The 21,564-nt window shown below is 51.7% G+C and overlaps 10 protein-coding genes across 10 annotated transcripts; 7 read left to right on the top strand and 3 right to left on the bottom strand.

The window, feature by feature from the left end:
* The first annotated feature begins 2,185 nt into the window (after positions 1–2,185).
* On the top strand, positions 2,186–3,480 carry ASPSYDRAFT_731608 (uncharacterized protein). The gene is made up of 2 exons (XM_040850699.1): positions 2,186–2,819; positions 2,868–3,480. The coding sequence occupies exons 1-2, from the start codon at positions 2,414–2,416 to the stop codon at positions 3,179–3,181; spliced, it is 720 nt and encodes a 239-aa protein (XP_040704230.1). The 5' UTR covers positions 2,186–2,413; the 3' UTR covers positions 3,182–3,480.
* A 298-nt stretch (positions 3,481–3,778) lies between these two features.
* Positions 3,779–4,114, top strand: ASPSYDRAFT_87010 (uncharacterized protein; the record flags this gene model as incomplete). Its single annotated transcript, XM_040851763.1, has 1 exon — positions 3,779–4,114. The coding sequence occupies one exon, from the start codon at positions 3,779–3,781 to the stop codon at positions 4,112–4,114; it is 336 nt and encodes a 111-aa protein (XP_040704231.1).
* An 864-nt stretch (positions 4,115–4,978) lies between these two features.
* ASPSYDRAFT_28966 (uncharacterized protein) lies at positions 4,979–6,083 on the bottom strand (the record flags this gene model as incomplete). Its single annotated transcript, XM_040844581.1, has 4 exons — positions 4,979–5,149; positions 5,231–5,386; positions 5,497–5,638; positions 5,731–6,083. The coding sequence occupies 4 exons, from the start codon at positions 6,081–6,083 to the stop codon at positions 4,979–4,981; spliced, it is 822 nt and encodes a 273-aa protein (XP_040704232.1).
* Positions 6,084–6,367: 284 nt separating this feature from the next.
* Positions 6,368–10,443, top strand: ASPSYDRAFT_55996 (uncharacterized protein; the record flags this gene model as incomplete). The annotated part of the gene is made up of 3 exons (XM_040849136.1): positions 6,368–6,430; positions 6,488–7,817; positions 10,340–10,443. 3 exons carry the CDS (start codon positions 6,368–6,370, stop codon positions 10,441–10,443), a joined length of 1,497 nt encoding a protein of 498 aa, XP_040704233.1.
* Positions 10,361–11,269, top strand: ASPSYDRAFT_731616 (uncharacterized protein). Its single transcript, XM_040850700.1, has one exon. It carries the CDS (start codon positions 10,659–10,661, stop codon positions 11,181–11,183), a length of 525 nt encoding a protein of 174 aa, XP_040704234.1. The 5' UTR covers positions 10,361–10,658; the 3' UTR covers positions 11,184–11,269.
* A 142-nt stretch (positions 11,270–11,411) lies between these two features.
* ASPSYDRAFT_87014 (F-box protein) lies at positions 11,412–12,982 on the top strand (the record flags this gene model as incomplete). The annotated part of the gene is made up of 2 exons (XM_040851764.1): positions 11,412–11,603; positions 11,651–12,982. The coding sequence occupies 2 exons, from the start codon at positions 11,412–11,414 to the stop codon at positions 12,980–12,982; spliced, it is 1,524 nt and encodes a 507-aa protein (XP_040704235.1).
* Positions 12,983–13,173: 191 nt separating this feature from the next.
* Positions 13,174–15,527, bottom strand: ASPSYDRAFT_87015 (alpha-L-arabinofuranosidase A; the record flags this gene model as incomplete). The annotated part of the gene is made up of 9 exons (XM_040851765.1): positions 13,174–13,569; positions 13,644–14,150; positions 14,211–14,350; positions 14,395–14,427; positions 14,471–14,547; positions 14,593–14,676; positions 14,731–15,226; positions 15,288–15,303; positions 15,366–15,527. 9 exons carry the CDS (start codon positions 15,525–15,527, stop codon positions 13,174–13,176), a joined length of 1,911 nt encoding a protein of 636 aa, XP_040704236.1.
* An 898-nt stretch (positions 15,528–16,425) lies between these two features.
* ASPSYDRAFT_42159 (uncharacterized protein) lies at positions 16,426–16,998 on the top strand. Its single transcript, XM_040846418.1, has 3 exons — positions 16,426–16,612; positions 16,677–16,697; positions 16,777–16,998. Exons 1-3 carry the CDS (start codon positions 16,481–16,483, stop codon positions 16,807–16,809), a joined length of 186 nt encoding a protein of 61 aa, XP_040704237.1. The 5' UTR covers positions 16,426–16,480; the 3' UTR covers positions 16,810–16,998.
* A 617-nt stretch (positions 16,999–17,615) lies between these two features.
* ASPSYDRAFT_66374 (uncharacterized protein) lies at positions 17,616–18,376 on the top strand (the record flags this gene model as incomplete). Its single annotated transcript, XM_040850361.1, has 3 exons — positions 17,616–17,931; positions 18,017–18,037; positions 18,221–18,376. Exons 1-3 carry the CDS (start codon positions 17,803–17,805, stop codon positions 18,374–18,376), a joined length of 306 nt encoding a protein of 101 aa, XP_040704238.1. The 5' UTR covers positions 17,616–17,802.
* Positions 18,377–19,392: 1,016 nt separating this feature from the next.
* ASPSYDRAFT_42162 (pectate lyase) lies at positions 19,393–20,602 on the bottom strand. The gene is made up of 3 exons (XM_040846419.1): positions 20,024–20,602; positions 19,616–19,956; positions 19,393–19,548 (listed from the first exon to the last, which is right to left on the bottom strand). Exons 1-3 carry the CDS (start codon positions 20,394–20,396, stop codon positions 19,483–19,485), a joined length of 780 nt encoding a protein of 259 aa, XP_040704239.1. The 5' UTR covers positions 20,397–20,602; the 3' UTR covers positions 19,393–19,482.
* Between the last annotated feature and the right edge of the window lie 962 nt (positions 20,603–21,564).

Raw genomic sequence — 21,564 nt, forward strand, 5'->3', positions numbered from 1 at the left:
TTCTTTCAGCCGCTTGGGAGTCTGAACTGTGAATACCAAAGATGAATTGGAGAGGGCGACCAGGACGGGGGAAATTGCAAGGGAAGCTGCGAGAAGTTGGGAACATGGACGGGAAAGTGCACTGCAGGGAGACAGGAGAACGGCACGCGGACTTGGTCTGAGGCTTATTGAAGGCGCAGGTTCCAAGACACCTTGGTATGTATAAGATACGATGCGCCGAATGCTGGCGGGGCCAAGCCTGTGTCTCGAAGGTGGTTCAGCTGAACTGGAGTTACCGGACCATGGATTGGCGATGGCAGAAAGATTCCCCATAGTTCCGGCTCCACAGAAGGCTGGGTCACTTCGAATCGGAAAAGCAGAGACCTTTGAAGACACCGGGTGAATGGCCAGGATTCCCTGTCTTGGACGATCGGCGCAAGCTTGCAGACGAGGTTCGTGAATCGTGACTAGTCCTGGGGCGTTCCCGCAATGGCTCCCGTCCCTGAGATTGACCACTCTTTGGCCTGGAACCCCGGACGGGCTGGTCCACAAATCAAGCCACCCTGTGCGCGGATAGAGAGCCACGGCCTGCATGGCAACGAACTATTGGCCCAGCGCGTCCACCCTAGCAGGATTGGGATAAAGCATTGGGTTCCGTTTCGGTAAAAGAAAAAAGGAATAAAATAAACACGGAGTCGGAGTTTCTCGCGCTTGAGTTCTGCACCTCTGCCAGCTCCCCATTGGGCGCCACCATCAAGTTTGCGGACTCTAGTCGTAGTCGAACTTGCTGATCGTCGTTCCTCTGACAAACACCCCTCAGAAGTGGGTTCGTTGCCTCATCCTGCAGGTCGCTCTGGCCCTTTAGGTCTCGCCTCCGCCCGAGAGAAAAAAAAGGAAATGGAAATTAAAATGGAAAAAGAAAAAGAGGGTTAAAAAAGAATAAATTTGGATATGATAATATGCTCACTATTGCGTCAAGACAGCCTGGATCCATCTGGTCAGGATTCCATCACGGCGGTTCTCCCGAGACTTATGTTGTTCACCTTCCCGAGCTGATCGAACCGCATGGCACGGGCGCATTAGGGGCGATCAGGTCCCTTGTCATTCCGTCATCATGCCTTCTCTGAAGTTTACAGCAGGAGAACGAGGTGATCGTACTGCAACAAGGCGGGATCATGCAGGCTCCTTCTGTGTGCTTCGTGCAGTCACGATGAGGAACTGCTGCTGTGCTACCCAAAGAAAAGCAAAAATGATGGCCATGGCGTCAATGTCTGAAAAATCGAAACTTTGCTGACCGCTACGAGCAACGTGGTTTGTCTGTTCTCAACGCACGAAGTCATCAGCACTGTCACAACTTGTTTAGGACAGGCCTGGCATTTGCTAGCGAGCACCAAGGTCCAAGATCTCTCGTAAATTCCGTCTTTCCTGTCTCCGGCCCACTGTGCCGTGACCCGTAGGCACCCGAAAAATGTGTCGAAGCGCAAGTGGGCCTGTTGCAGTCACAGATCGCATTTCAGAGATGCGTGATCGACAGCCTGGCGGGGCGAGACAAAGGGCATTGACCTCGCCAAACTGGGCATAGAACTATTCCGGTGTATGGACAATGGATGTAATAGTATCTTTATCGATGACTTGCCGCATGTGTCCGATGTGCTTTGGCAGGTGGACTTCTTCGGGTCCTGATTCGAGTTCGAGAATGAGTCGTGGCTGTCCTGTCAATAGCTACATCGTTCCCATTTGGTATACCTCTGTGTAGAATCAGGACAGCTTAAACAATCGTGAAATTTCTTCTTTTCCTTTTTTCAAATTCACGTTTTGATTAGAACGGTAATACAGTGTGGCAACGACAGATAGTAAGCTGGCAACTGCAGAGTCGTCAGAGACGGCCATTACGGCCAGTGATGCAATCGAGCAGGACGTCCGAGGGACTTGCGCAGAGATGTTGCGCCGTCCGGTGGGAAAGATCAAGCTGGGCATATCATTTTTTGCGCAGCGAGTGGACTCTCTGTTAAGGTGGCTCGCTGTGGGGAAGCGGGGTGTATCATCAATATTAATGGAATGCTCCAGGCGACAAGCATCCGGGAGCTATGCCAATCGGTGAAACTGAAAGAAGGCAGCGAGACTCCAGGGTGCTCGACATCCCTAGCGCCGCTGGATAAGCCTGTAGACAGCGCTGATCTCCTTGCAACCCCCCTAAGTCGGCGCAGAAACTCTCAGCGCGCGAGAGTCACTCACTCGTAAGCTACCGTCCAATTGTACGAAAATCACAACAGAACGCAGGAACAGGTAATTGAAACTCACCTCCGGTGCTGGGACCTATCTTGCGCACCGCAGAGTTGAGATCCCCGTTCTCAATGGCATTGGGAAGAAATTGATGGACAGATGAGGTGTGGAATGGGATGGAAATGAGGGGGATGGGCTCCTCGCAACAACAATGTGTTTGTCTAGCAGGCACGTGCGTCGCCCGCGATCTTCAGCGCGACCTTCACTGCGCCATCGCCAACGCTTCAGTCGGAATGTACTTCAACGCGACCTTGATAATGCGGTGCTTGGAAATACTTCCTTGAGGTTGGCCTTCGGAGAATTCGCTGTCCCGACCTTGCACTCAGACGGGGTGAAGAAGAGAAACGGATACAGAGGGAAGGGTGCAGTTACAAATGGTAGAAACAACTACGGAGAGATCCTGGCTGTTCTGGAAGCAGACGCAGCAGGCCACGCGCAGCTGGCGAACGAATCTATCCATGACGCCCTTCGCACTCAGCCGGAAGATTTCGCCGCTGCTTCACTGTTTATCGCACTTACCAGAGTACGCAAATCGTCCGGTGGTGTTTTTTCATTTGGTATTATCCTCAATGACAGGGTCCAGGACGATGCTGAACTATAAACAGCTGTGGGATGTTGCGATATCATCAGGCGACGATTCGTGCAAAGGGAAGAAGGCGAGAATGCAATTGGACTTTACGAAGAGGGAAGGAGACGCGCATGGGGCTTGTGTCCCATTCAAGACACTACGACTATATTCTGCTCGACCTCAGGGATCATCACACTCAGAAACGTTACCAATCTCAAAGTGGTGGGCTCCAGAGCCTTCCCAGCGCGTGCTTGGCGGATATCGCGCCATTCTGGAATCAACAGCAGCACTGCCTCTTTGGTTCTTGGACCAGACAGCTCGAAGGAACTGATTGCCGCGAGTCAGACATAAGCGACTATGAGCGACTTCCTTACCTTCAACTTGTTCATGCGGAACTCGCCAATCTCGTCTCGTCTAGGCTCAGGACAGTAACATCAGATCCTCTCCGCGACGTCGAAGCTGTATTCTTGTGCGCTCTCCGACAGGAAGGTTTTTTTTTTTTTTTTTTTTGGTGGCTCAGGTGGTATATCCAGATTTGTATCGATTCGCCTTTGTGTTCAATTGAACAAGAGAGCTCAGGCACCGAACTTGACTTTGCACGTCTCCAAGGCGTCTAGCGAATCGCCATCCCGCCCTTCTTATGACATCCATAGGAAGTGCCAACCGTGAAGGGCATTTCGATCAAGTGATATTGAAGAAAGGAATGGGTAATGAACTACCCAGATTTTGTCAACTACCAACCACAACTCCCAGCGGAAGATTCGATGGCCGACTGGTCAGACTACCTTTCTGGGGCCCAACCATCCTCCTTCCCACTCTGTTGTGACCCACTCGGCCGCCAGGGCCTCCACACCACTAGGATTTAGGACTAATATTCCGCTGGACTCCGAGAGCTTCGGAGGATTTTGTGGTAAGTTTAGTAAAACTCCCGCAACATTTGCCGGACGCATGGGACTAGTTCTCCGATCATATACGGGATTGGAAGATGTTTGCTTTTCCTCCGCAGCCTCTGGACGTGAGGCGCCGCTGAAGGGAATCCATAACACTATTGGCACTTTTCCCAATGCTGCTGTCTGTCGCGTAAGGGTTCCGCCGATTGTAAAGGCGTCGAAGGCCTTGGTACAAGCCCGGTGCGACTCTGTGGAGAGCCTGGACCATCAGTACTATACTGGCCTTGATGATGCAGAGTCGAGAAACTTTGCCCGTCTGAAGGGCAAGACGTTGACCGAGCTGGCTGGATTGGGCTTCGGTGTTAGGCTGGTCGACGCCGCCGAGCGATCATAGTTGTATAAGCATCCAGATCGGCAGCGAAGAGTTTGGGATAATGATCGACTCCTGGGATTTGCGAATCAGAGCAGCCACCGTGGAAATTGTGGCCCAGTCTTTCGATCAGGCGTTTCTCAGCATCGTCAAGGGATCGGGATCACACTCCGCCCTGGGAGGGATCGATATTATCACGCCATAAGAGGTTGTCAGCTCCGTGAATGGGCCAGAGACATCCCGCGCAACATGGATTATCGCATTCACGATAAGGTATATACACAGGACCTCTGTCAACCGGACGCGTTCGCTGTCCAAGGCTGGGATGGCGATTTGACGTATACGCAATTCGCCGATGTCGCCAATAACTTGCGGTTTATCTTGTTAGCCTTGGCGTCCAACCAGAGACCAAGATTCCCACGCGTTTGATAAGTCGAAATGGACAGTGGTGCCTCAGTTGGCAATCTTGCCGGCTCGAGACTGTGTCGTTCCATTGGGAACCAAACAACCAACGTCCAGGAATACTCTCATTCTGAAAGATCTGGAAGCGACTATCGTTTTGGCGACAAACAAGCATGCCGCTCGATTCAACAAACTTGACATACATACTGTAAACGTCAATGGGACTTCATAAATGGATTGTTGCCTACCGAAACGGTTTCTGGCCCAGCTACCGCCGACATTTTGGTCTTTATCATTTATACCTCAGGCAGTACGGATGTACCCAATGGTGCGATCCTTCCGCATTCAGGCTTTTGTGCCAGCCTTCAGCATATGGCGCCACGTTCGGACTCAACCCGAGTACCCGCACTGTTCGATTCTCAGCATACACCTTTGATATTTTTATTCTGGGTATTTACACCACATGGCACTATAGAGATTGCCTTATCATTGTGTCTGTTCAGGACCGGGTTGGAAACTTGGGTTTGCTATGGCTCGATACCAGGTCGACTGCGCTGGTCTAACATCAACATTAGCTGCACTCATTCTCGCACAGGATGTGGCATCTCTCAAAACACCAGTATTCCTCAATGAAGCCGTGAAGCCAGCCGCGCTTGACTAATTGATCGATCATGCGGAGATATTCAATGCATATGGTCCATGCGAATGTTCGACGCAAGCGAGTATCAACCGGCTCACTCCCGGCTGTAATGCACCGACATAGGATTTGCAGTTGAGAGCGCACATTGGGTCGTTGACGCGCATGACTTCAGCCGAATCGTCCAGATCGGGGCACCAGGAGATGGCGTGGACGCTCACACTAGCCCAGTACGTAGGCAGTCCCAGGCCGCAATTCTGGAGATCCGACCGCAGAGAAGGCCGCTGAGTGCTAGCGTCACTCAACGCCACGTGGAGTGTTAATGGCTTCCTCCAATCTATGCACCAGCACCTTATATCCCGCCTACCCTGGGAATTCCCCTGATTTCGCGATGTGATCCGGACTTGCACCGATATGCGTCCGGGTACAATTGTTCAGCTTGCTCCTGAACCAGCTCGACGAGGCAACTGAATGGCTCCTTGACCTTGATGACGGAGATTATCATGTCTCTGTGGTGAAGAGCCTAGGTGCAGGGGGTTTTTCCGATGTAACCATCATTTCCACTGCAAGGGGTGGGCACGTCGATATTACCACGGTATACCTTGAGGGTGGGACCACACGGGGGGTTGCTGGCGGACTGCTCGATCCTCTGTCTAAGACCATCAACGCTTTCGTCTGTGGAGATTTGGATCCAAGGCGGGTCCAATTCTTCCCGTCCCAGGTGGTGACGTTACGCAATTGAGGATCAGCGTGGTTTCCCCAAAATTCGATGGAGACCTGGTATATGCCAGCATTGCGGTCTTTGAACTTCAGAAGCAGGGCCATAAACTTGCTTTTGAGTAAGTTGTCCACCATGATCTTATTTTTCCTTCTGTATGACTTCATTTTATTTTCTGTCATTAATCTAGATAGACCTCGTCTTTGACTTTCTCCTTGGAATTGCCTCTCGGTCATGACAGCCGATCCATCTACTCAGTATACAGCTTCCCCGCATTCTCCAATTAAGCTTTGTTCCCCGCGTTTTATCATAACCGAGGGCCGGGTTGCATAGCTTGGGGCAAAAAAACCCTGCAATGATGAAGATAATCAGTTTTATGGCAGCTGGGAGTGTTAGCATGGGATCCCTCATTGGGGTAGTCACAGCTACCCACGGTATATATATCTAGCCACTTCCCTGTTCTTATCTCGACCTTTTAAGACTTGCCACACGTGGAAACACATCCAAGTCACTCCTCACCATGTCAATCCTCCCCAATATATCCGTAAATTCCTACAACCTTTGGGTTGTGATCCTCGTGGCCGTAGGCACAATCTCAACAGCCTACGGCCTCGCCGTGATCGGGTCCACAGTCGGGCAGCCAAACTTCTACACCTACTTCGGTCTGGAAGCCGACACCAGCGCACCGGGGTACGCACATACAACAAACATGATCGGGGCCCTGAACGGGATTAACTCTGCTGGTGCCGTCATCGGGTGTATCCTACAGGCGTGGACTGCAGATGCGTACGGGCGCAAAACGACCATTCAGATGGGCGCGGTTGTGCTGGTCGTCGGTGGTGCCCTGTGCTCGGGGGCTGTACATATGGCGATGTTTCTGGTCGGAAGACTGGTCGCTGGTATTGGAGCTGGAATCCTTGCTTGTATTGTCCCCATATACCAGGCTGAGGTGTCAACGGCTGAAACCCGGGGAGCGATGGTCTGCGTTACGGGCATTATGTATGCTGTGGGCTACAGCCTAGCAGGGTGGCTAGGGTATGCATGCTTCTTCATGGATGGAAACAGTCCGGCAGCTTCGTTTGCATGGCGCTTCCCGCTCGCATTTCAAGTTACTTTCCCTCTATTTGTTCTCGGAGGCAGTCCGTACCTGCCGGAGTCGCCGCGATGGCTCCTCGCAAAGAACAAGCGCGAGAAAGCCCTAAAGATCGTCCAACGACTGCACGCCTCCAGCGACACCAATGCAGACGAAGAATTCTCCTTGATAGAAAAGCAGCTCGAGCTCGACCAATCCCTCCTCACACAGGGAAAGAAGAAAATTGGAACAGCACTCTTCTCGACGCCCGCAAACCGCAAACGCTCCCTCATTGCTATAATCCTCATGATCGGAAACCAATTCCTCGGAACCTTCGTGCTCACAAACTACGGCGTCCTCATCTATGCTTCTCTCGGCCTCGCCGGCTCCATACCTCTCCTTCTAAACGCCTGCTGGACCTCCTTCACTCTCATCGGCAATACCTGGACAGCCCTCTATGTCGACCGCTTCGGCAGGCGTCGCTTCCTCCTCATCGGCGCAACAGGCTGCACGGTATCCGTGATCTTCCTGTGCGCCCTAACAGCATCCTATCTCGACACGAACAGTGGAAACGTCGCGGGTCTCCGCGCCGCCGTCTTCTTTATCTTCTTCTATATCTTCTGGTGGTGTTTCTTCGTGGATGCAACGCAGTTCGCGTACATCGCGGAGATATTCCCAAACCATCTTCGCAGCCAGGGTGTTGCTTTGGGTCTTGGCTGTTTCTACTTATCGTCTGAGGTGACCCTTGTTGCTGCGCCGGTGGCCCTGGATCGGATTGGGTGGAGGTTCTATCTTGTGCTTATATGCCCGAGTGTGGTTTATATTACGTGCATTTACTTGCTTTTCCCTGAGACGAAGGGGAGGACTTTGGAGGAGATGGGGAGAATTTTTGGGGAGGGTACGCGGACTCTGGATGGCGAGGAGGGAGTTGGGGTTAATGAATTGATGGAGAACGGGGAGAAGGCAGAAGAGAGGCAGATTGAGAATGCTTCTTGAGATTCTAATTCTTATATTCCGTCTTTACCAATGGACAGTGGTTTCGTCAGTCATAGTTTATACCAGATGTCGGCCTCGCTAAACATCCATCGGGCACACCTTCGTCGCTCGTCCAACTGGCCTAGACTCTTGAGTAGCGACCGGGCTACTGCATACTACACATGCCATTTTGATTCTATCAAGTCTGGGGAAATGAATAAGGTCGGCTGGCAGAGTTGGTGCCGTCCGACTTTAGACGGAAAAGCAGATGCGCGGAAATTGGACAGGACGGGACTCGCCTTAAACTCTCATAACACTAGACCAGGCGTAGGCAGAAACGGCGCCTTGTCATGCTAGTCTGTCGAGAGGGTGAGACATTACCAGTGCCGTCTCGCTTTTATATTAGCCAAGTCCTGCTTTCCGCGGGCCGACAGCCATCGCCATCTATGAAATATCTCCATTTTTATCATGACCACCAAACGCACTTTAACTCATAATAAAGTATTTTTTTTTTTTTTTTCAACCACGCGTGCCTGTGTCGCCAGAGACCGGCCGTGCTCTTTATTCATCACATGTGATACAGGCAGGAAGCGGCATATAGGGCTTGCAGCAGGGGTGCGAGGAATGACTATATCTATCACCCAACCCCCTCTCTGCACGGCCTTGTCGACTTTCCTCACTAGTCTGTCGTTACTCCTAGTATATAAACCAAAATGCGCTTTCTGAAATATCTTCCCCTCGTTTCTCTCGCCACAGTCATCGTTTCTGGCGCTCCAGATGCACCTCCTGATAGAGATGTTGACACCACGCTCTCTAAGCTCTCAGAGCTGACTGACCCTCTTCTCGACGGTCTTACTACAAGCCTTGCTGGTGCTTCCATCCCAGGTATCAGTCCTACAGAGACCAGCACGGAAGCCAAAACCTTCAAACGACAAGCCCAGGATCCACAACAGGGACTCTCGGATGCTTTGAACTCTTTGCTACCGGTACCTTTCACTGCTCTATCCTATGCAATATGGTCGCTGGCTAACTGGGATACTCCAATTAACTAGGGCATCTCCTCCGTCCTGAACAACGGCATAATCAACCAAATCCTCGACCTCCTCCGCGACGGCAAAAACATCTTCACCCCCGAGTGGAATGATAAGTTCAACGACGTTGCGGACCAACTTATCCCAGTACGTTCCCTCACTCACATCATAGTTTCCCTCCTTTGTCTAATATAGAAAATACCAGCTTGCAAACGATCTCGGCCTCTTTCTGGGCTATCTCATCCGCGTCATCCTAACAGGGTCTTTCAGCGGCACCGGGACAACGGACACTGGACCGACGTTCACGCAACCTTCTTTCCCTGATAATACTGACTCTGGGTTCCAGTGGCCGGACTTTACTATTCCGTCGGGGGCTGGGGATGCGCAGACTACGTCTACGGAGTCACCTGCCCCTTCTGCGACGTCGACGGGCTCTGGTTCTTCGGGGCTGGGGATTGACTGGTCTGGCCTTGGTGGGAGTGGTGGGTTTGGCTCGTCGTCGGTTGGTAGTAGTGTCCCTATGCCTACGGTGAGTGGTGGGTATACTCCTAGTTCGACGACGCCGACTGGGAGTGTATTTACTGGTGCAGCGGCGAGTGCCTATATTGACTCGTTTCTGGGATTGGGTTTGGCTGGGGTCTTTGGTGCTGTTGTACTGGTTTAGTTGCCGAAGCACTGTTTAGTTAAGTAGGTGGGTTTGTCGGTAATACTTGGTGATAATGTATTGTTTAATGGAGGATATTTAATGAAATTGAAGGGCTATTAACACATTCGTCACATCATTCCAATACAGTATACCCCGATTCACTGCTTCTCCTTCTCCAGAGCATCCGCCATCTCCCCCAAAGTATCGAACTTCCAATCAAAGATATTCTCCTCCAAATTCCCCATCGTCGCTCCCGGTCTAACAATCCACACTGACTTAACCCCCGACTTCTTAGCCGGATGATGGTCATGGAATTGGCTCTGCGCAGTCTGCAGCACCTGCTCCCTCTCAACACCAAACTCCCTCTTCACAGCGTCAAGCATGTAGCTGAAATTCCTCAAGTCCGGTTTATAAGACCCAACGTCCTGCGCCGTAATCACCAAGTCGAACTTGAATCCCTCCAGACTGCCCGCATTCGTCTTGGAAAATGACTCCCGGTCTACATTCGACAACACGACCAGCTTGTAAACCTTCTGTAATCGCTTCAATGCAGCGACTGTATCCGGAAACGCAGGCCACTTGCCAACCGACTCCCCGAAAGCGCGGGACTCATCGGCCGTCGGCGCCTGGAGACCTAGCTTCGATAGCAGCGGCGCGAGAATAGTCGCAAGGACATCGGTGTACAGCATATCAGGCGTCTCGGTCTGCTGCGCCTTCTCAAACTCGTGGTACGCTGTGAGCAGCTGCTGGCGCGTGAATTTCCCCGAGGCGTTGTTCTTGGCCAGGCTGGGTTCGAGGGCGGCCAGGATGCCACCCTCCCAGTCGACGAGGGTGCCGTAGACGTCGAAGGTGAGGAGGCGGTAGGAGGATAGATTGGACATGTTGGTGGATGGCTGTTGTTGTTGCTGGTTGTGTGAGTTGAGTTGAGTTGAGTTGGAGAAAGTGAGGGGTTGGAGAGAAATTGAGGGGCGATAAGCCTCTTTTTATTCTTATCGACGCCTTCCGATAACAACTCTGCGCCTTCTCACGACGACGACGCCTTCTCGCGACATCAACCACGCCCTGTGACATCTAGAGTTATTCATTGATGTTTAATCGCCTCATTGCAGCGATCAACCGACCCGGTATGATGCCAGTTCGTGCCGGCCGGTATCTAATCAATGACTGCCATACAAGACAGCCTGCAGCCGTCACCAGCATCTTGGGAGATACCAAGTTAGATACGCGATCTATTAGAAGTGACATTGGGAGTCAATATTATGCGTCTGAGGTCTCCGAGCCAGTTGCCTCTGTCCAACTCAAATTCTCACCTGTTTGCTTGTGTTCACCTCCCCGCCATGTATACAGGGGGCGCATAGTGAACAAAAGAGGCAATGAAGGAAGCAGCAGAGAAAGGCCCGTTGACGAGACACCCAATACTTTTTGTCTTACCGCACAACTCCCGCTGATATTCCATTCTTACCCTATAGAGACAATGTCGCAAACGCGTCAAGAACCCTGGTGGCATTGCCGACGGGGACCTTGGGGCTGTGAGCTCCCCTCCAAAGGATACCCAGCTCCCCGCGCCAGGTTTCTTTCTCTTCATCGATATAGCACGATATCCATACAATAAGTATCTCAATTGTCGTTCTCTCTTTTGTGTGTTGGCGATAGACACCAGATCCCCCAGTTAGGGCCATTGACTTTGCGAGCGAACCTGTCCGGTGAAGTGAGACCGCCAGGAATGGAGCTTCAGTAATTCACTGTTCGAGCTAACAGATTCCAGGTACAATAAACCGTCAAGTCGCGATTGACTACTCCTCTACTACGGTGCAGAAGAAGATATATTCAGTGCTTCGCAATGAGCACGCTCGACAGCCTACCAGAGGAGCTACTCGCTCTCGTCCTCCAAAACTGCGACACCTTTTCTCAGTTACGAAGTCTCATCCTAACATCTAAGAGACTACATGATGCCTGGACATGTAACCAACGTGCCATCCTCTGGACCGTAAGCCAGAAAGCCATTGTCAGCTTCAGCGACTCCCTTATCGCAGTAAGTCCTACCGCCGGAGCCTCTTAAGTACCTACTAAGTTTTCCAGGTCCGCGCAACGAGAATAGCGAAAGACTCCTTTATCAGCTGTCAACTCCCTCCAGATCCGTTTCCCATTTCAGAACTTAGCGGCGACACAGTGAAGCCCTCCATCGACGAGGTGAAGCACGCCCTCGAATTCACCCATCTAGCACAGTATCTTGAAGACAAGACCCGCTCTCCAGTCGGGAAGAGGAAGGAATTCTTACCGGACAGGTGGTACTTCGACAGCCTTGCCTGGAGTCCTCGCACATGGCAGGTTTGGCGAGAAAACTATCACGGAGCGGTCTACCGCTATCTCGCTGCAGGGGCAGTTCTCTGTCGTGCGTACTACGCGCCGCTTGTTTCTGAAAAGAGGCCGGCCGGCTTTCTTTCTTCCCTTCTCTCTATTCTCGAGGGAATAGCCGTGCAAAGCGATCGTGAGTATCCGGCATGGTTCACTGAAGATGAACAGCGGTATCTCGCCACAATCCCACTCTACGATAGCCAGGCATACGCAAACTGGGAATCGGCATTCAAGCCACTCGAAGAACTCTTCGTGAGCGAGAGTAAGAAGCAGTCTCGGCTTTTAGGGCCTGTCACCCCTCCACAAGCAAGTGAAGGTCTATCTGAGTGTCTTCACTGCATCTTCGGGACAACAGCGAAGAACCCCCAATCGCTCGACCCGACTCATGCAAACACCCTCTTCCAACAAACCCTTCAATTCCTCAATTTAATCGACGACGACATCCGGTTACTCATCTCTCTACCAGGCGACACACCACTAAAGCCTATTGATGATCCTATAAACCACCCGTCCACAACCGCATTCCTCTTCGGCTCATTCACACCCATGAATATAACCATCCGCCGAAGCCAATGCCAGTGTAAATGCATAACCACATCCGCATTCGCTAAGCCCATCCTGCCCCCTCTCAGCAGCAAATCTCTCTCATCGTCCACTCCTAAAACCAACCCATCGCAGTACCTCTCCTTCTCCAACATGCACAACTACCTCAAAAAAGTGCACGACGCATCCAGCCTCCCAAACTGCTACAGCGACCCAATCCAGAAGACCCCGCCCCCGATAACCTTTTTCACGGAGTACATGATGCGCAAGTACTTTGGGCTGCGGTTCGCATGTACAATGTTTGATTCGACGAGAGAGATTCGCTGCGCCTGGTATGCGTTTCATCAGTTTGGGGGCGTTTTCACGGGGTTTGGGCCGGCTCATCGGCCTGGTTTAGGGGATGATGATGATGACGATGATGAGGGTGAAACGTATGTAGGGCAGGATTTACTGGTTTCTGTGGACGAGCCGTCGCCTGTGCCTTGTTTTGATGAGCATGCGTGGTATTATTAGCTAGTGTCATTCCCTTTCTTATGGAGTTGTCAGCGTTCATAGTTACTTGTTAGAGTCAACATTGCCAAGTAGATACATAATGCGTCGTCTATCTATTCCGAGACATCAATGCAAATGCCCAAGGGTACTGTACTGTACTATAGTTGAACCATAGCAGAACTCAAAACCCAACTAAACGTATCTAAACAAAACTAGGAAACAACCAAAACCGCCACCCCATACGGCGGCATATGAACCGTGAACCCATCGCTCCCATTCTTAATCTCATTCACCGTCGGCGTCACAACAATATCATGCGGCTGGTTACTCGCATTCTCCTCGCCCGCGAGCATCTCCAACGAACCCGTTTCATTCTTGGCCCCCGGAACCTGCACGTTCACCGTGTGGTTCTCCCGGTTGTAGTTCGCCAGCTTGATCTGGTAGTGCGTGTCGTTGCTCGAAGCAACCCAGTATACAGGCCCGAAGTCGGAGTCGGATTCGATCGGGTGGGTTTTTGTCCCGTGGTTTGTGGCGAACATCTTTTGCACGTAGTATGAGGTTGACAGCGTTAAAGAGTCTGGGGAGGAGTCGAAACCGAAGAGGGTTGGCTATATCCGTCAGTATCAATATAGCTTGTTAATCACAAGGGGAGGGGGGATATATGGAAAGTAAAGGTACGTACCGACCACTGCATATACCCAAAATGCTGCAGCAAGGGCGCATAAGCCGCCATCAGAACGACATCGCTATTCCTCTCCATCCCAATCATATGCACCGCCTCGCTACAACTCCCCTTCACAAACGCCCAGAACAACCCACCCGGATCCGAATGATTCCTGCACCCGAACTCGCCCACAATCACGGGCTGGTCGCGCGGCTGGTTATCCCAGTAATTGAACATATCCACGAGTGCGTCCGGCTTGCGGTAGTAGTGGTAGTCGTACATGATATCCGGGATCGGGTCCGCGGGGAGACAGTTCGGGTCCATGTTGTCGGCGATTAAGGTGAGGTTTGGGTAGGCGTCGTGGATGGTGTTGTAGATCTGGGTGAGACGGTCTGGATAGGTGTCGCAGCCGCCGGTATAGTCGTCCTCGTTGCCGATTTCGATATACTGCACGGGCCAGGGCTGCTCGCGGCCGTTTTTGGCGCGCTGGGAGCCGTAGGTGCTGTTGCTGGGGCCGAGGAGGTACTATAGTCTCGTTAGACTCCGTTGGACATGATCGGTAGGATATTATGGGTAGGTGCAGACCTCGAGCTCGTCTAGGATGTCATCCAGGAACGGGTGCAGGTCGTCTCCTGAGAGTATTTGGTCGTAGGACTTGCCGTCCCAGACGGTGAGCACGGGGGTCATGCCCATGTCTTCGCACCACCAAAGGTATTCGTCCAGGCCTGAGACGTTAGTCCGAGTCTTCCAAGAGTAAGGATTGACCTACCAAGGGCGTCCGTGTTCGGATAGTGCCAGGGAGCTATGCTGTCAGCTACGCATCTCGATATGCATGGATAACTCACTGTCTCTTCCTGGTCGATTGACCACTGGCCCGATAGTCTCATTCCATTTCCATCGGCTGTCGACATCGATTCCCTCTCTGTTCAATTAGCGCTGCATTGAATACCTAAAGTGGAGGACCTACATGTTATTCCCCCCAGGGAACCGCAGAAACTTCGGCTGGAGATCGTAAATGGGCTGTATGAGATCCGCCCTTAAACCATTCGCCCTAAACAATTAGCCCTATACAATATCCAGAGACACCATTCAAAAGGATACCCACCTATCATTCCAGGTCGGCGGAAACAGCTGCACCAGGCCAAACCTCAAGATATGCCCCTTGGCCTTCTCCGCATCAACCAGCAGCTGCCACTCGTTATCACCAACCGGCGACGCATCCGCCTCAAAGGTAGCATGGTACTCCTCAAACTTCTGCCTCGACTTCTCCACCGTGACATTATGGCTCGCGTAGACAGTTCCATCCTCGGAATTAACAAGCCGCAGCATGACCGGCCCCGAGTACTCGCCCTTCATCCAGAAGGTACTCGAGTACGTCGCGTTGAGCACAGGCACGCCCTTGTACCCCGTATTAGCGAACCCGACGAAGCCGGTCGCGTCGCTGCGCACGGACAGCGCGAGGGTCGAGGTGATCGCGTCGCTGAGAGGCGTGTCCGACTCAGAGATGTGCGTGTTGCCGATGGTCTTGTAGCCTGTCAATCCGGTGTCGGAGCCCTGGAAGCCGTTGTTCTGCAGGAGATTGCCGTGGATTCCGCCGTCGCCTGTATTATCAGTTAGAATACGATTCATACGGTCGCAATCGCCGTAGATATTTCGACGAACCTGAATGGTCCATTTCCTGTGCGTGTCAGCTGTTTCTGAACTTATTTAAAAAGAAACCCGTGGTGAGTTCAAGCTCACCTCAAACATAATCCCCCACAAATGCGGGCTCGACTGGTTCCCCCCATCAGGGAGGACTGTCAGATTGACCGGCGTGCTGATACGCTCGAGGGCCTCCTCTCCAGCCTGATGGGATGCCAGGACCAGTGCGTGTAGGAGCCGAGTCCATGCCTTGGTCTTCATGGTGGCTGTCGCAGACTCACAGTAGTCCGAATTGTCGCACAAGAAGGCCAAGGAGAAAGATCTGAGACAAGCAGCGGGCAGCGACAGCGACAGCACGGCGACAGCGACGATCAGGGACTCATTTCAGTTCCCAAATGATTCGCCAGTGGATGAGCTGAGAGACCCCACGCGTCGTCGTCAACAGTCCCGGCAAGTGGAATGTGACATCACGAGAGCCCAATGATGCGAGATCGGGGCCTGGAGTGATGTCAGCGACGAGGAACCAGAGTACCACAGTCGCTGCGATAACTGGTTATCAGATCCATTACTGCACTGGATTACTGGTTCATGGCTGTTCAGTAACTGGAACTGCCGGGATCGACCACTGAACTGATCCCCAGCGACTGTGTATTCCGCCGTGCAATTAGGGCTTCCAGGCTTCCAGCTTCTTTAACTGACACAGACAGTCATCACATCGACCCACGAACACGAGGCCCAGTACCCCGGATTCGCCATTCGCCTGCAGAATTCGTATTCCCGCTTGGCATCAGGATCGACCGGCGGAGGATCCGACCTCACTCACCACAGACAACTTGGCCAGGCATGCCATGGAGGATAAGTCCGGCTGAGACATTCCCAGACACGGAGTCTGCATGAAGCAGCGGTATACTTCTCGATTGGACTGCCTCTCGCTGACTCTGCTGGGTGATCTCATAACATTCCTGGTCGCTGGGCACCTCGTATAGCTCGTTGAATCAGCGTCAACAACCAAATTACGACCGGCCGCGGTCGCAAACATAGCCCATCTTCATGTCGTTTCATGCTGTCTCGGCGCTCGTAATATTGATCTCAAGGGGTTGTGAGCTGGGTATAAATAGGCCCGACTGAATCCCCCGGATCTGACGATCTCACCCATCAACCTCGACAACCACGACAACCACGACAAACTCACTTCAAAATAAATCTTAGCCAAAATGCATCTTCCTCACATTTTTGCAATCGCCACTGCGGCCTTTGCCAGCTTCGCTGTCGCTGCTCCTGCGGAGCCCGGCGAGCAATGTCTCTTGATCTGCTGGGCTGAGGAACACGAATGCGAGGCTCCTTCGGTATATATCCACGTCCATCCTCTCTATACACTAGTTGTCTTGTATACTAACAGTCTGCGTATAGTACCCGAAGAATCAGAATGGCGTAAGTATATCCCTATCCATCCTATCCTTCGATCGCGAGAATCCCCGTTCGTATACAGGTGAGACTGACCAGCTTGCAGTGCTGGACTTGCTGTACTCCGTCGTCTTCCTAGGCTTGATGCAGTCTGCCATCGGCTGATAGGTCTGAATGGACGATGAGAGCCTTGAGCGAGAGATAGTCTGGCGTCTATCTAACTTCTGATGGAGAAATGGATTTCATTGGTTGGAAAGATATCACCTCACACTCATTATGTAGTTCGAGTCCATGTCCCTCTGCAATGACAATCGTATTTCCACCGCCATAAATCAAGTAAACTCCATGCAAGGCGACGAGGACGTCACCTCTCAAACACATTGCCGATCCTGCAACGTCCATGATATCTCACTATCACACTGCTTATTGCAGATTCCTCCAGTTAGCTTGGATAAAGAAGCTCCGCTAGCCTTGTCCCCAATCACCGTGCCCCATGAGTTCATGCTGCACAGCCTAGTTGACCTTCTACAGTTTTCCTTCGCGCCCCTAACATACTGGGCTGCAAATTGTGCTACAAGTGACGAAAGGGCCCGTCCTGCTGCAGAAGAACCGAATATTGGAAAGCCCTTGCCCTCAAAAAGTGGAAAAGCCTTGTCTGGGATCGGCGCGGCACTTTTAGGCGCAGATCTACTATTACTGAATGAGTGAGCATTATGCGGATGGAGATATATCGTACGGCCAATGTGGATGACACCACGGTGAAGAGGCGGTCGGACCAGGGTGTGGCGAGCTGAGCTGGGGAAAAGCTCGAACATTATACTGTAGTGTTGCTTTTGATTATTTGTCAGAAACTCCGAATACTGAGCAGGCTGCAGGTTACCCCGCTAGGGGCGATTGGGGGAACTCGCACCAGTAAGGGTCTACACCTTGCTTTTCGATCTGTCCATTGTCTGGCCCGTACTGCCCCTAACGTCTGGGAGGAAGATCTGCTTAATGCTTTGACCCCTGTCAGACGATAGACCCAGCTTGGCACATCAGTCGTCAAGGTATAAATGCCGGCCAGGCAACCTCCGCTGGTCAACATACATTCTCACCTTCATTCAACATCAGTTGCCAGTATTGACCAAACAAGATGCATTGTACCCATCTTCTCACTGTCATATTCACGGGCTTTGTTGCCCTTGCAGCCGCCAGTCCTACTCCTCAAGGCGCCTGTTTCCTGATTTGTGCCCCCGAACAGTTGCCATGCGGGGATGGTTTTGTATGTCCTATGCTTTATATCAATTTTAAGCTTTCTCCTGTATTATATTATGCTTGAAATATACTAATATGAAACTATATTATAGCATCCGGAGCAACAAGGTCAAGTAAGTAGTTATACTCCTTTATTCATCTATGTATTCGTTTTCATCGAATCCTGGCATATCCTGGCATATCCTGGCATATCCTGGCGGCCAGGCTGTCAGCTCACATTCAGGGTTTCATTTTGCCATTGCGAGTATTATACTGATTAGGACCAGTGCTGGACCTGTTGCCAGGATGATTAATAGTGTGGATCACTACGGGTCACCTTCATGTTAGTTAAGGAACAGTCTGTTGCTGGATGGGATCAGAACGTTAGGTTTTCCGGCTGGCGCCTGTTTTTTAGACTTTCTGGCTCTGCTGGCAAGATCACCACAGACTCAATGCAATGGCTTCGTGCTTGACCTTCTTATATATTAGATTAACTGTCCAGTATCCTGCGGTCAGTTCCATTTGGTTGGAAAGGTGCCGTGCATGATATTAGAACGAACTGTAGAAGTGCATTCGTCTCATTCATCACTTAATTTTATCTTCAAGATTCCAGTATTATTTTCTGCTGCAAGCTTATAACTCTTATAGATACCAGATTTATATTCTCGCCCTTACTACCTATACCACTGTTTATCTAAAGTAAGCATTTTAATATACAACTGCTTGGCCACGAATGCCTACTACGAAATGGGTATAATCTTGTCTGGGCCGCGGGGACAGAAGCGGCAAGCTGAGCTGGACAAAACCTTGTGCATTTTAATTTTCGTTTAAGTGACTTTTGAGAGACTCAGAACACCTGCATCAAGCCTCAGCCCAGTCTCATATCCCTTGCTGATCGATAGGTCACGCGGTAGCCGATGAATGATCTACTACATGAATGGGTCTTATGTGAGTGTGAGGATAATGACTACGGCACCCATGCGGACAATTGGACGGCCTTTGTGCCGTATTAATATGAAGAATGAGCCCAGGGGCCCGCGACCTGCATCCTATGCTAGTTGGATGTCGGTGAGTGGCTTTCTTTGCTTCCGGAAGCTGATCCATTTCAGCTGGCTTCTGGCCATGCCTTGCACCAGGAGAATTGTTAAGATGGCGATGAAGCAGGAGACACTGAGGCAGATGGTCACCATTTCCCAGAACCAGGTGATCAGGCTAAACAGTTCCGTTGAGAGATCTCTTCCTGCCACATCTTGTTTCTTCTTTTGTGTAAAAGCCTGACTTATCCATGGTTCAAAGATACCACAGTTGCGCTCCAATATAAGGGACAACGCACCTTGAAACCTCCTTCAGACTCTAAGCTGATGCAAACCAAATTGGAAGACGCTCATATGAGTACTACTGGATGTTTTGCTGTTTTTTGGCAGGTTACCTATTTTAGCTACTTCAGGGTTCTTTCTTTGTCTCTTCTTTAGGGCTACAGCACGCACAACTCGAGCATCAAATGGTCCATTATCTACCTAGCAGGGCTGGTCTGGTTTGCCGTCACACAGCCCCAGGAAATTGTCTAACGCTCCAAGATCTAGCACGCAGGGAGAGGGTCGGAGTACTGGCAAGCATCGCTAGCACCAGTGCTGATCTCCTCGGGCTGTATTTGCTCGTTAGCTTCTGCCCTGAAAAGAAACACCACAACTCTTATTAAGGATCATGCATACCTCGGAGCCATCGGTAACACCCTCGTACTCGGTGCAGACAGTCTCGGTGTCGGAAACGCAGGTGTCGCTCTTGATGGTGGCAGTGTCGCCCATGTTGCTGTTGATTCCGACGAGGGTGCTGGTTCCGCCAACAGCGGTGACGCCCTCGATGGTGACGTGGCGCTCGTACATCTCGTCGCAGTTTCCGCAGGAGCGGTACAGCTTGCCGAAGTTGTACACGGTGAAGCCGGAGATGCTCACAGTGCCGCCGCCGTTGTGCTGGATGACCTTGTCCTCGGCACCCTGGGCACCACCGCCGGTGACAGTGAAGGGGCCGTCACCAGTCTTGAGGGAGAGGGCGTCTGCAGATAACATTAGGTTAGCTCAACTATAAACTCATTGCAGTGGACGTGGATGTGGACGGCATACCCTCGCAGACAGCCTCCCACCAGACGTTCTCGATGGTGCAGGAGCCCTGGCAGTGAACACCCTCGATCTGGTCAGCGCCAATGATGGCGTTCTTCAGGGTACCACCGTCCTCAACAGAGAAGACGGCGTCCGAGTCGCCACCCTCGCCTTCCGAGCAGCTAACGCCGCGGCCGAAAGTCTTCATGCCACCATCGTAGGTCTGGTTGCCGGAGATGACGTACGGCTCGTCAAAGGTCTCGCTGCCCTGGGACGCAGGGAGGGGGAAGGAGTCGGCGCGCCTGTCGAGCTTGGTGAGGCGCGAGGGGAAACGAGGGGCGGGCGTGGCCAGCACGCTGGTCGCCAGGGACAGAGCCAGAACCTGCTTGATAAACATATTGTACAGTAGTAATGAGAACCGGTAAAAAGAATGAAGTGAAAGCGAAGGAATGCGATTATGCCGATGATACCAGATCAACGATTTATTGTTTTGGATGCTCTGCAATACAGAGAAAGCAATAGACGGTGTCGAAGTGTCTTTTATATCCCCGTCAATGCACGCCCAGCTCATGTTCAGTGTTCACCCGCCTAACCTCATCTTGGCGGTTTCAATGTATACCCGAATTAATCCCGTTGAAACTGATCAGCAGAGAAATTCCGCAGGCCACGAGTCATATATCTTGGCCTGATTCGTGCGCCCGCAAGCCGGACTGTCAGACTGTCACAGCTCCCCTGCATGGGCTTGGCCGGCGCCCCGGGAAAAAGCTTGGAAGAGCCCAAAGACCCTCAGAGGAGACTCGCGGCGACGGCTCCAGAGAGGAGTCTCACTGTAATACGCCACCGGTTCTTGGCAGGGTCAACCTTAGTTTCTGATGGTCGTTTTCGTCTCCGTTTTGGGATATTACTCCGAGGGAGTGCTCGGGTTGTTACTTGCTACTTGTTACTTGCTGTCTGATACTGCTACCGCATGTGGGAAAACACCGAGGGATGAATCCTGGCGACTCCAGACTCGTTTCTTGTTTGAACTTGTCCAGGGTCGGCTTTGGCGCTGTCTCGCGGAAAATTTTATATCTTCTGTAATTGCAGAATAGAGGATCATCGCGATCATCAGGCCATCTTTTCTAGATTCGACACGGCAAGTCGTTCAACGCGGCTCATACTGAAAAAACAATAAACTACAACAACCTACCAAGTTTACCTACCAAGTTTACGAGCGCAAACTGCAGAGCAAGGACCCTGACGAGGCGGATGGGCCGGTCGTGGGCCCTTCAATCGTGGCTGTGCAGCTAGGGTCTTGTCTAGAGTATATTGGCCGGTTCCTGTTGGCGGTTAACTCAATCAACCTCAAACAAGGAGCCTCCAAAGCAGCAAATAACATCCCGGCATGTTGCTATCATCCCCATATCGGTCCAGAACGGAGTCCATCCAACCCCATGCTCAGCGGTTGGCTATCGCGCTGACTCGTCACCCCCCAACGTCACCTCCTCGCCGTCGCCAGGCCAAACCCTAAGTTAATTCCGAGCGGCCTTTACCTGAGACTGACTCTTCAGCAATTTGGCCTGGAA

Source organism: Aspergillus sydowii (assembly GCF_001890705.1).
Source record: "Aspergillus sydowii CBS 593.65 unplaced genomic scaffold ASPSYscaffold_3, whole genome shotgun sequence".
Taxonomy (NCBI): domain Eukaryota; kingdom Fungi; phylum Ascomycota; class Eurotiomycetes; order Eurotiales; family Aspergillaceae; genus Aspergillus; species Aspergillus sydowii.